A 12,904-nucleotide genomic window follows, 5' to 3' on the forward strand; every position below is an offset into this window, starting at 1 on the left:
GTTATTAAATTCTTGTAAATGTATCTTTTCAAAAAGTTGTAATTTTTCTTTATTTGTATTTGGTGTGTAATTTTAATAATAAATATATATTGATACAATATAAAGAGGATTATAATTTATAACCATTATATAGCTTTTGAATTTTATAATATAGTGTGTTATTTAATTATAAAAAAATAACTTTGAGGGACCCAAAGTCATTAACTATAAGTCATATATAAGACATAAATTAAGCATGTTTTTCTCTAGTTTTGAAAACTCCAATTTTAAAATGTTGAATTGAAGATTCTTCATGTACAAGAAATCTCATATATTTTACATAAGCTCCTTAAACAAACCAAAACTAAATATAAAGGAGAACAAAACAACGTTAAAATTGTCAACTAATCTTAAAATTGGCAAAAAAAAAATCAAGAGAGCAAAAATGAAAACAACTAAATAAACAAACAACAAACATATATAAAAAAAGAGAAATACAAGATTCTAAGAAAAAACAAGGGAAAACACAAACACCACACCAAAATATCGCAGAAGAGAATATCGACAAGCATTCTAAAAAACTCATCATCACAATAAACTTGGATTTTTGCCCCTCATGAACAACTACAGATTCATGCACAAAATGAAAATCGATCTCCACTTTAAGAAGGTGCAAGAAGCACACAAAAATTTAATCAAAAATCATTTCCAAAATAAAAAAATTACACGGGCTAACAATACCACTTTACTAGATATCAATCTAAAAAGATGAACTCGTCTCAAACGACTAAATCATTTGATCATTATAACTTCATGAATTGGAGTATTTATATACTTATCGATGGAAATATTGAGAATTAAGGATTAAAAAGAGTTGGAGATCTATAATTCAAATTCTTAGAATGGTGTAAATACATAGTAACAATCACTAACAATTTGTCATTAAAAGAAACTCATGTATTGAAATATAGTTGTTAGACAAAACCTAACATGATTTGACTATAGTATAAACAAAAAATAAAAGCAAAAGCAATAGCATAGAATATTGTGATTAACAATTATAAACACAAGTCCTTAATCATTCCTCTAAATACAATGGACCTACATCATCCAAAGATCATGGGAGTTTTTGTCATATTCTAAAAGAAGAAAAGAAATGTTTCATGAATGATCTTCTTCTAGCCAAAGTTTCCATAATATACTTTTATATTTTAAAAAGTCATGCACATGCAATGATGAATTTACCACAAACTAAATGTATGAACATACTTTGAAACTTTAACTTTAACTTGATTCATGATTAGTCATTTTAGTTGACATATGATTGGATTGAGATAAAAGAAAACAAAGTAAAGAAACAAATAAAGAAATCTTTTATGCAAATAAAGGTACATGCAAATGCTTTAAATTTCATATCAAATGAAAGACAAAACTTGTTATAGAGGAATCTATATGACCCTATTGAGCAATAGGTGAAAATGTGATGTTTTGTCATCTTCTTAATTGGTATATATTATTTTGTGCTTGAAACTTGGAGAGCTATGAAAAAGTTGCTTGCACTTTTTGCCATCTTGGAAGTGAATATTTTACACACAAAAAAGTAGAAAAAAAATAATGAATCAAGTTTTGATGCTTTGTGATATTTCTTCTTGTTGTCAATGGTCCATAAATATTGGAATAATCAAAATATGCAATACTATTGGTTGATCTTAGTATCATATAAATTGTATAAAAAAAATTATTTTCATCAAGGGTGTGAAATGTTTGTAGAAATAAGAGATCTTCAAATATTATAAAAGAAAAAGTAAAAGAAACAATCTTGTGTTATATAAACTATAGTTAATAGAGTCACATAGTGGTCCTATAAAGTGGCTGCACTTTTTCACTTTTATGTATAACAAAGTAGAAGAATTAGTGAAGGTTATTATAGCATATATATTTGGATTAAGACCCCTTGCTTAATCTTTGATGCTTTCACTTCATTGGCTCTAATATGAGATGAGCTTTAGACAGGAACATTATACATATGCACCCACCAACTTTATTACAATGATGGGAAAAACCAAACCGACTCATCAATTTACTGTATTGATGATACTCGATATGAAATTTAAATATAAAGATAGTTGAGTCAAGTTTATAATGGTATGTGGCTAAGCAGTCAAATTCAAAGACTAAGTAATCAAATCCAAGAATATTGTAAAAATTGATAAATAATTCAAAGTATTTGAAAGAATTATTTAAATTTCAATCTGGACATCCGGTTATTTTAGTATAAAATGGATCTCACCCACCGTGTGATGGGCTAAACTCTTAACCCGACCGACGAGATCAACAATGATATGAGAGTGGAGTAGCGTTTTTACGGTAATCCAATTGGGGCAATCGGACGACATAAGTCTTTATGAAAAGGTCTTTAGGACCGATCCCCAATTTCCATTACCTGCATTTAATCACCATGATATGCATTCAATCACCATGGTGTACATTAAAGTATTTTCAGTAGGACCTCTTTATAGACAGAGTAAAGACCACTATATAAAGGGACACATCAGAAAACAAAAGGACATCCACAAGAGTGATCCTCAAGAACACATTATCATTGGAGTTACTGATTTCCTCAATATAAATTGATGGCGGACACGTTGAAAAAGACAATCCTCTGTTGGTACATGATCCTCCCTAAACTCTTTGTCATTAGCTACACGGACTTTACAAGGAAAATGATACATCAATTTTCAGCTAGCAAACCTTTTTGATGTCTGCCAAGGGTACTCTGAATTATTATGAGAATACTTAGCCCATTTCAACTATGAAACCATCAAGTTCGCTCATCCCAACCAAAAGATGTTTGTAGGGACTTTCCAAATTTGTCTCAAGGTAGGAAATTTAATGAGTCTTTGGCGGAGATGCTAACGTCTTCGATGAAGGAGATCATGACCAATGTGGAATGCTATATAAAAGGGAAAAGATAGAAATGCCGAGAAGAGAACAAGGGAAAAGATAGAAATGTCGAGAAGAGAGCAAGGGATGAGAGAGAGAGAGAGGACTTTGAAAATCATAATCCAGCAGACAGAGATGGCACTAGAATGCATTACCGATTTGTGATAAAATGACCTCCAAGCTTGCCCCAAATCCATTTGAACGCTTAACTCTGTTAAACACGGGATGAGAGAGGATTCTCCAAAATGTTTACCATACAAAGGTCATCCTAAATCCATACCCTTTTAAAGGTGACATCATGGGAAAAAAATCCCGACAAGATGTGTAATTACGATAGAATAAGGGTAATCACATTGACGATTGCAATCATTTGAAATAAGAGATTGAAAGATTGATCCAAATAAAGGTGTGAAAAACACAAGAAGGGGGGGGGGGGGGGGGGGGGTTAATTGGATTTTAAAAGCAAAAGTTTTTTACCAACTCAAGAACACCACATAAATATTAAGAATAAAGAGATAGAAACACAAGTATTTTTATCCTGGTTCGCTCGAAACTCAAACCTACTCCAGTCCATCCGCCAAGGTGATTTTGCTTTATACACAAGGACTTAATCCAGTATAATCAACTGATTATAATAATCACAAAGAATAACCTTCTTTGTCTTCTCAAGGATCTGACAATACCCTAGTCTCCTTAAGGAATGAAAAATAACAAATTTGAATCAAAGGTTTTGTGTTTACAAGTTGCTTCTACACAAGCCAATTTTACACAAATGAAAAACAAACACTTAAAGTAAAACCGTGTACAAAAATGATAGCTTTTCACGAAGAAACAAACTTGTCGAATATTGTAGTGTGTCTCAGCTTTTTCTTCAAGTCTCAAAGTCCCACTTATATAGCATAAGAAAAGAGATCGTTGGAGGGAAAAATGGGGATACCAATAGAGTTGAAGTCCACTGTTGGATTGGTGAAATGAGTGATACATTATACCTTCCTTCGCCCACAATATCAATGACATGTGTGATGTATAGTATTTTCCTTTGCCCATAATTTTAGGTAGTGGAAGGAATATTTGATTTGTACCATGTACTATTTGATCATGTAACCATTTTGAACTTATCTTCAAATTCATTGGCTTCTGATGAATAAATGATGAAGCATGAAACGAAGAAACATACAGTTGGATTCAGGAACATGTATAGATGTATAACCAGATCTTGTTCTAACAATCTTCCCCTTTTTGATGATGGCAAAAACATGTATTTTGATGAACATTTTTATACAGGGTAATCACAGAAAGATACATCTTACGGAATCACAAAGGCCCCCTGAGATGTATAATCCTAAAAAGATAAAATCAGAATGAAAAAGAACTTTCTTGATTAACCTTTTTGAAGTACCAGAATGATCTTCCATCAGAATCTTGTTTGTCTTCAAAAGTTGCTTGAAATTATCCTGAGCACTGGTTGTCAAAATCAACATTCTGATGAACTTCACTTCAGAAGCTTGGTTGAACTCTTTTGAAGAAGCTTCAGAGCTTGGTTCTCTTTGAAATTCTCTTTGAATCTTTTAAAGAGATTTCAGAGCCTGGTTACAAATTCTTCTTAAAGAGCTTCAGAGCCTTGTTATAATCCTTGGGATTTGGTTGAATCAAGTCTGATTAACATGGAATTTGCAATTCCTCAGAACTTGATGTCTGTTTCAGATTCCTAGTAGAAATATTTTTCAAACAGTAAGGTTAAAGCTTTAGACTCAGAGAGTCGATCATTTATTCAAAAATTGGTAACTTAAGTTCTGATCTGAAAGACTTCAAGAGCTTCTGATGTTCTTGACTTTTTCCTACAAGACAATTAACAAACTATTCTTCGAAGTAGTTGTTAGAAGAAACATTAAAAAATGTTTGAGTTATGATTCATGAATATAGATATATCAAAATCAATTTCGTTTCTCCCCCTTTATCGTCAATGAAAATCACATAGACAAAAAAATAATAATGGAAAGAAACAAACATGATTTTATTGAAATGTACCAGAAGGCAGAAAAAGTACAATCATGTTACAAAGACAGAAATTCAAAAACACTTAAACAAAATAAAAACACAAAAAATACTTGAACAAAATAAAAACACAAAAGTGTAGAGACTATTTTGAAAACTAAGGGTTTTGTGGCAGAGGAGGCGGTAGAACATCTGAGTAGTCATCAGGTAGATTGAAGGGATCCACCAACAAATCAATATTGTCCAAGATGCAACTTGCCATATAGTAAGCCAAAGCTTTCAAAGGGTCGATCTTGGTGAAGATATGATAGTTTTCCAATGGGATACTACTATCGTAGATTTCTTCCTTGGAGGGAGGAGTGTTCTTATCGGCGACTGATTGAGGAGAAGATTGAGGTTGAGCTTGTTGCTGTTGTTGTTTTTGATTATCCATTGAAGGAAGTTGAAGATGAATAAGAACAAATGTATATAGGGTATTTGAAGGTTTGAAAGAGAGAAAAGTGTGGGAGTAGTTGTGATCGTAGTGTGACAATGAGTGAAGTGAGTTTATATAGAAAATAAGCAATGATAAAAGCTAACAAAAACACAATCAAAAGGGGGGAACGCGTAAGAGATTTTAACCTAATTCCAAGAAATGAAAAATCCAATGTTTCACGCCAACATCACGCATGCTCAAAAAGTGGGACAACTGTCACCACTAACAACCACATGATATCCAACGAAAAGACAAACATTTTTAATGCAATAATTGTTCAAAATCAAGAAGACAAATAGATAAGGTTACTTCTTATCAGAACCATTCTGATTCATGAAATTTACTCACTTCAGAAAGCTCATGTCTCAGAATCAACAAATAAATTCTCAGAACCTAATCAAGAGTTCTAGAAGCTTAACATTTTGAAATTCATCTCTTTATTCTGGACAAAAGTCCATACGTATTTTTTTCAGAATGAAAGCGAATCTATATTCAACAAGGGTTTTTGTAAAGATATCTGTCCATTGATGGTCTGTATCAACAAATTTTAAATGAAAAATACCCTTCTGAACATAGTCACGAAAAAAGTGATGTTTAATTTCAATATGATTAGCCCTAGAATGCAAAAAAATAAATAGCAGAAGTATTATCACAAAGAATATGAATGTTACTCTCAAATATAAGATAATCTTCCAGCTGACTCTTCATCCAGAGTATCTGAGTGTTGCATCCAGAAGCTACGATATACTCAGCTTCAAATGTTAAAAGCGTAATTGTTGACTGTTTCTTGCAAGATGATTTTTCTTATATAAATTCCAAACTCGTTCAATTGCAACGGTCCCAAATATCATCAGATCTAAGGCTAACTTGGAGATGGGAATTCAAGATCCTTTATTAAGAATTTTCTTGCTCTTTGTAATGTTATATAATTCTCTTTTTATCTCTTTTTCCACGAATACCCTTAGAATGATTTGCTAGTTTTATTTCATTAGACCCATTAGATGAATTATCCATAGATTTGTGTGAACCATGTCATCTTTTTAGTTATGTTCATTGTCACGATAAGATTATTTTATTAAGAGTTATTGTGCTTAATGATTTTTTCTCGCTTACAAATGAGTGACCGATACCATATCATATTTGAGAACTAACATAAGATAATGCGATTGAATCTAATACTGTTCGGATACCATATCATTGTATCCTGTTGGGGGAGTTTCTCACTATAAAGTATTGAACATTGTGTGACTTCTTCTTTTTGGAGCAACACTTTTGTGAGAGACACACCACATATTCACCTAAAAACTTAAGATGATAAGTGAGTGGATTCTCTCACTTATAAATGCTCAAGTCTCCACATTTCCCACCAATGTGAGACTATTATCCACACTATTCACACTCAATACATTCTCTACATACCCGCTATTTATTTTATGTCTGTGCTCTTCTAAATTCAAGTGTGATTTTCTTAGTCTTCTAGGAATTAAAAGAATCTTTGTTGAGACAATAAAATTTACTTACTAGTAATTTCTGTTGGCATGATTTATACTAGTTGCGATATTACACCAACAAAATGGAGATGTTTCGGAGAGTTGTTGATTATTATAGCAAGAAAATATTAGGAGATTATAAATTATTTAACTTGAATGTCATTTCTTTTCTTTTTTTTAGTTTTTAGTTTTTATTATATGGTTTGAATGGTTTTGGTGCAACTGATAATATCTCTACATGTCATTCACAATAATTGTATCAAGTATGTGTTTTGTTTTATGGTTAGTAAATTACATACTATTTGTAATTGATTTGTGATATATAAGTTGTGTGATGAGTATGTAATTATTATTCTCTTGAATATCTTGTAAACTTCACCTAATGAGTAGCTATTTCATACTGCTTTCAGACAAAGAGAGATGTGGTGAAATACTCTTATAGGAACGCATTCTCCATTTGAGCTCATCGAAAAAAAGTTTTAGTTTGTAAGTTTTAGAGTGTTAATGAAGAAAAGGGAAGTTGTAAAATAAATGATTAAAATACTAGCTAAATTTTTCTATATAAAGCTATTATTCTATGTGATTATTTAACTCCAATTTCTTAGGAATTAAACCTTTATTATTAACCCATATGCGTAGGTGCAGTGGTCAACTTAAATACCTAATTCAAAACATTTAAATATTCCACTCTTGTTTTACAAAATAAAATTTAAATTAATTTATCACTTATAAATAAGTAAAAGATCATTAAGCGTGAATATTTAATACATAACATAAGAACATTACATTAACATATCATTCGCATACAAGGATACATGATTATTCTCATATCATAAACGTGTGCCTTATAAAAGACGTGGTTAGCTACACATAGTGAAACTAAACATGAATAATGGTTTTTAGAAATGAGTTTAATTGAAATACACTGACGGTGTAAAAGGACTTTACACCGTCAGTTAATCATAAACGTCGGATATTAAAAGAAGTTTGACTTTTATTTTAAAAATCTATAAAGTAATACAAACGGATGATGGTGTAAAACTTTTTACACTGACAGTGTATAGTAATTAATCTCTTTAGAAATACTGCATGAGTCATAAAAAAGATAAGGGGTCTCTAATGGAGAATTGTTGGAAATAAACCTTTTTTGTGTTTAGGGAAAGTGTGTGAGAATATTAGAGGTTTGAATAGAAACTTGGTAGATAGGAGAATCATTTATGAAAGAGAGAACTTTATATTTTTGTTTGATACAAAAGTGTAAGATTACATCTCTATTTATAGTACTCTAAGGAGAACTCTAGACACACTAATTCTAGAGAACTCTCAACTCTAGACATTCAAAGAGTATTTTAGAAAATATTACAATCTTAAGAAATATCTAGACACTCCAAATACTACAAGATTTTTCTAGAAACATTACCCAAAATAAACTAACCCCAAATAACTAAGCCAAAAATCAAATAATAAAATTAGGCCCAAATCAAGTTTAATATTTCAACATCCCCCCTTAAACTTGATTTGTGACTCCAAGCATATTCCTTAGCTTCACGAAAGTTTTCAATTTGAGTGGCTTGGTGAAAATGTTGGCAACTTGATCTCTAGACATCACATACTTCAACTTCCCCTTCTTCTTCTTGATGCATTCTCTTATGAAGTGGTAATGAGTGTCGATGTGCTTACTTCTTTCATGAAATACAGGATTCTTTGCCAAAGCAAGTGTTGATTTATTGTCAACACATATTTCGATAGGATCTTCCTGTGGCATTTTTAATTCTTTCAACAAATTCCTTAGCCAAACTGCATGGCAAATACATGATGTGGCGGCAACATACTCAGCTTCACAAGTTGACAGTGTGACCATAAGTTGCTTCTTTGACATCCAAGTGAAAACAGTATCTCCCATAAAAAACACAAAACCAGTAGTGCTCTTTCTCTCATCCAAGTCTCCACTCCAATCACTATCACTATATCCAATAATCTCATAATTATTAGAAGAGTAATAGTGCAAGCGAAAGTTTGTTGTACCTTTGATGTATCGAAGGATTCATTTTGCCGCCTTGAAGTGAGTTGTTGTTGGAGCTTCCATGTAGCGACTTACGACTCCTACAGCATAGAGAATATTCGGCCTTGTACTTATCAAGTAACGCAGACTTCCAACCAAACTTTTGTAAAGAGTTAGATCAACAAACTCTCCATTTTCATGCTTACTCAACTTGCTGCCACATTCCATCGGGGTGCCAACTGGATTGGCATCATCCATCTTGAACTTCTTAAGGACTTCTTTGGCGTAACCATCTTGGGTGATAAAAATTTCTTTGTCTTCTTGCTTTACTTCGATGCCGAGATAATATGCCATGAGCCTCATATCTGTCATCTCAAATTCATTTGACATGTCTTTCTTGAACTCTTCGAACATGCTTAAATTGTTCCCTGTGAAGATCAGGTCATCAACATATAAGCACACAATCAAAATATCTCCACTTTGCGCTTTAATATAGAGTGCATGCTCATATTGACACTTGATGAAGTTCTTGTCTTGAAAGTACTTGTCGATTCGAACATTCCAAGCTCTCGGTGCTTGCTTGAGTCTGTACAATGCCTTCTTCAACTTCAAGACTTTTTCTTTTTGCCCTTTTACTTCACAACCCTGTGGTTGCTCGATATAAACTTCTTCTTCAAAAAAACCATTCAAGAAGGTTGATTTCACATCCATTTGATAGATATTCCATTCATTTTGGGTTGTCAAATAAATGATCAGTCTAATAGTTTCAAGACGAGCAACGAGGGCAAATACCTCATCATAGTCAATTTCTTGTCTTTGACTATAGCCTTTCGCCACCAATCTTGCTTTGTATCTCTCCACGTCTCCTTTTGCATTCTTCTTTGCCTTGTACACCCATCTTACTCCGATTGCTTCGTGTCCTTGTGGAAGTGTAGTAAGTTCCCATGTATCATTCTTCATGATTGGCTTGATTTCTTCTTCCTTGGCGTCTCTCCACTTTACGTTTTCAACTACTTCTTGATAGCTTAGAGGCTCACAATTACCCAAAAGGCAAAAAAGGTTAATGTCATTTATGTTTTTGGTTACCTCATAAAGCTCTTCAATACTCCTTAGTCGTGGTGTCCTCTCACTTGAGCTTGTTTCATCCAACCTTGGTGTCGGTGAGGTCGGTGGTGTAATATTTTCCTCTATCATTGGTTGTTCCATCTCGTCTTCTTCTTCAAAGTAAGGAAGAAAATCATACCTGTCTTCTTAAACACTTCAATCCCAACAATCTTCTTCTTCAAACTCCACGTCACGACTTATGACGATCTTTCCATTATTTGAATTATAGAGCTTGTACTCTTTGGAGCTTGAGTCATAACCGACGAATACATACTTCTCACTTTTATCATTGAGCTTTGTTATCCTTTCATCAAGAACGTGAGTATAGGCAATTCTTCCAAACACTTTGAGGTGAGGGATCCCAGGCTTCCTTCCACTACATGCTTCTTGTGGTGTCTTCTCATGCACACTTCTTGTTGGGGAACGATTTGTCAGATAAACTGCACATGCCACTGCTTCGGCCCAAAATTCTCTCGGCATCTTCTTTCTCTTAAGCATGCTTCACACCATGTTAAGTATGGTCTTATTCTTTCTCTCTGCTACTCCATTTTGTTGTGGTGATCTTGGCACTGTTAGTGGGCGGCAGATTCCATGATCTTCACAATATTTGTAGAACTCATTTGAAATGAACTCTCCTCCTCGGTCAGATCTCATGGCCTTAATGGAAAGACCACTTTCTTTCTCCACTAGGGCTTTGAACTTCTTAAAGTTTTCAAACACTTCTGACTTCTCCTTCAAGAAATAAACCCATGTTTTCTAGAATAATCATCAATAAAGAGGAGAAAGTATTTACTCTTACCAAAAGAGTTTGGATTGATTGGTCCACGGACATCAGTGTCTATGAGCTCTAGCGGTTTTGTCGCTCTTGACGTTGATTCCTTTGGAAATATTTTCCGGAATTGCTTTCCAACTAGACATCCTTCATATAGTTGGTCTGGGTGGTTTATACTAGGCAAGCCTCTCACCATTTTCTTCTTTGACAATCATTTTAGACTGTCGAAGTTGAGATATCCGAATCGTAGATGCCATAGCCACGAAGAGTCGGTATAGCAAGTCTTGAGACACTTTGTAACATCATTTTGAATGTTCAAGAGGAACATTATATTATTTGACATGGGCACCTTAACAATCAAGTTATGTCTGCAATCTCTTAAGAAAAGACTATGTTCTTTCAAGTGGATGTCATAGCCTTTCTCTAATAATTGTCCCAAGCTCAAAATATTATTCTTCATGTTAGGAACATAATAGACATTGGATATGAATTGATGACTCCCATTCTTTAAGCGTATAAGAATTTTACCTTTGTCTTTAACCTGTATCTTTGAGTCATCTCGAAATGAGACATTGCCAGTTGTCGCTTCATTGATCTCTACGAACATGCTTCGATCGCCATACATGTGATTGCTTGCACTGGTGTCGAGGTACCATTTGTTTCGTTTCTCTTCAACTTGGTTTTGGCATGCGAGCAACAAAGTTTCTTCTTCTCCGCCTTTTTCTTCTACAAAGTTCGCTTTCTCCATAACTTTCTTCGAGAATCTACACTCAGATGCATAGTGATCGATCTTGTTGTAGTTGAAGCACTTGATTTGTGATTTGTCACACCTCGACCATGAATTTCCTCTTCCACGACCTCTTATTGCTTGTAGATTCCAACTTCTTTCTCCATTGTTAGAGTAGTTGTTGTAACTTCCTCTTCCTTCTCCTCCATGTCCTCGTCCACACCCACGATCTTGGCCACGACCTCGTCCTCTTTGGCTCTTGTAATTCTCATAATTTGCTTCCTTTATGTTGAGTTGTAGTAGTTGCTCCATAGCCTCTTTTTGTTTAATTTTTCTCTTTTGTTTTTCTTCGTATGCTTGTAAGGAACCCATGAGTTGCTCAATAGTCATTGTCTTTAAATCCCTGTTTTCTTCAATGTTGGTAACAATGAAGTCAAAACTTGGATTTAAAGTGTGAAGTATTTTCTCCATGACTTTCACCTCATCAACATCTTCTCCATTTCTTTTAAGTTGATTGACTACGGCCAATACTCGAGAAAAATAATCAGAAATTGACTCGGACTCTTTCATAAATAAACGTTTAAAGTCACCTCTAAGAGTTTGAAGACGAATCTTTTTCACCTGTTCCACTCCTTTGTTGCAAGTTTGAAGTTTATCCCATGCTTCTTTGGCCATCGTTGCGTTGGAGATCTTCTCAAATGTATCTTTATCCACCGATTGATAAATGAGGAAGAGAGCTTTCTTGTCTCTCTTTCTTGACTCCCTCAATGTCTCCTTTACACCTTGGCTTAGCGAGACTTCATCTTGCTCATTGAAGCCTTTCTCAATGATATCCCACACATCTTGAGCTCCTAGTAGCGCCTTCATCTTGATACTCCAATTGTCATAGTTGTTCTTTGTGAGCATCGACATTTGAAAAGGGAAACCTGCATTCGCCATTTTTTTAGGACCTTGAAGCTCTGATGCCACTTTGTTGGAAATAAATCCTTTTTGTGTTTAGGGAAAGTGTATGGGAATATTAGAGGCTTGAATAGAAACTTTGTAGGTAGGAGAATTATTTATGGAAGAGAGAACTTTGTATTTTTGCTTGATACAAAAGTGTAAGATTACATCTCTATTTATAGTACTCTAAGAAGAACTCTAGACACACTAATTCTAGAGAATTCTCAACTCTAGACATTCAAAGAGTATTCTAGAAAATATTACATTCTTAAGAAATATCTAGACACTCTAAATACTACAAGCTTTTTCTAGAAATATTACCCAAAATAAACTAAGCCCAAATAACTAAGCCCAAAATCAAATAATAAAAGTATGTCCAAATCAAGTTTAATATTTCAACAAGAATAGCCTCCAATTTGACTTCAAAACAACAATGCAAATACTGAATTGTCAATCAAAATTGGAACCCTTATTA

General features: G+C 33.6%; 1 protein-coding gene across 1 annotated transcript; it reads right to left on the bottom strand.

The window, feature by feature from the left end:
* Positions 1-10,971: 10,971 nt before the first annotated feature.
* LOC127131858 (uncharacterized) lies at positions 10,972-12,426 on the bottom strand. Its single transcript, XM_051060749.1, has one exon. It carries the CDS (start codon positions 12,424-12,426, stop codon positions 10,972-10,974), a length of 1,455 nt encoding a protein of 484 aa, XP_050916706.1.
* Between the last annotated feature and the right edge of the window lie 478 nt (positions 12,427-12,904).

This window comes from Lathyrus oleraceus, chromosome 3 (assembly GCF_024323335.1).
Source record: "Lathyrus oleraceus cultivar Zhongwan6 chromosome 3, CAAS_Psat_ZW6_1.0, whole genome shotgun sequence".
In the NCBI taxonomy this organism is placed as follows: domain Eukaryota; kingdom Viridiplantae; phylum Streptophyta; class Magnoliopsida; order Fabales; family Fabaceae; genus Lathyrus; species Lathyrus oleraceus.

Coding starts and splice junctions, on each gene's coding strand:
- LOC127131858 (XM_051060749.1), bottom strand. CDS start 12,426: ATGGCGAATGCAGGTTTCCCTTTTCAAATGTCGATGCTCACAAAGAAC.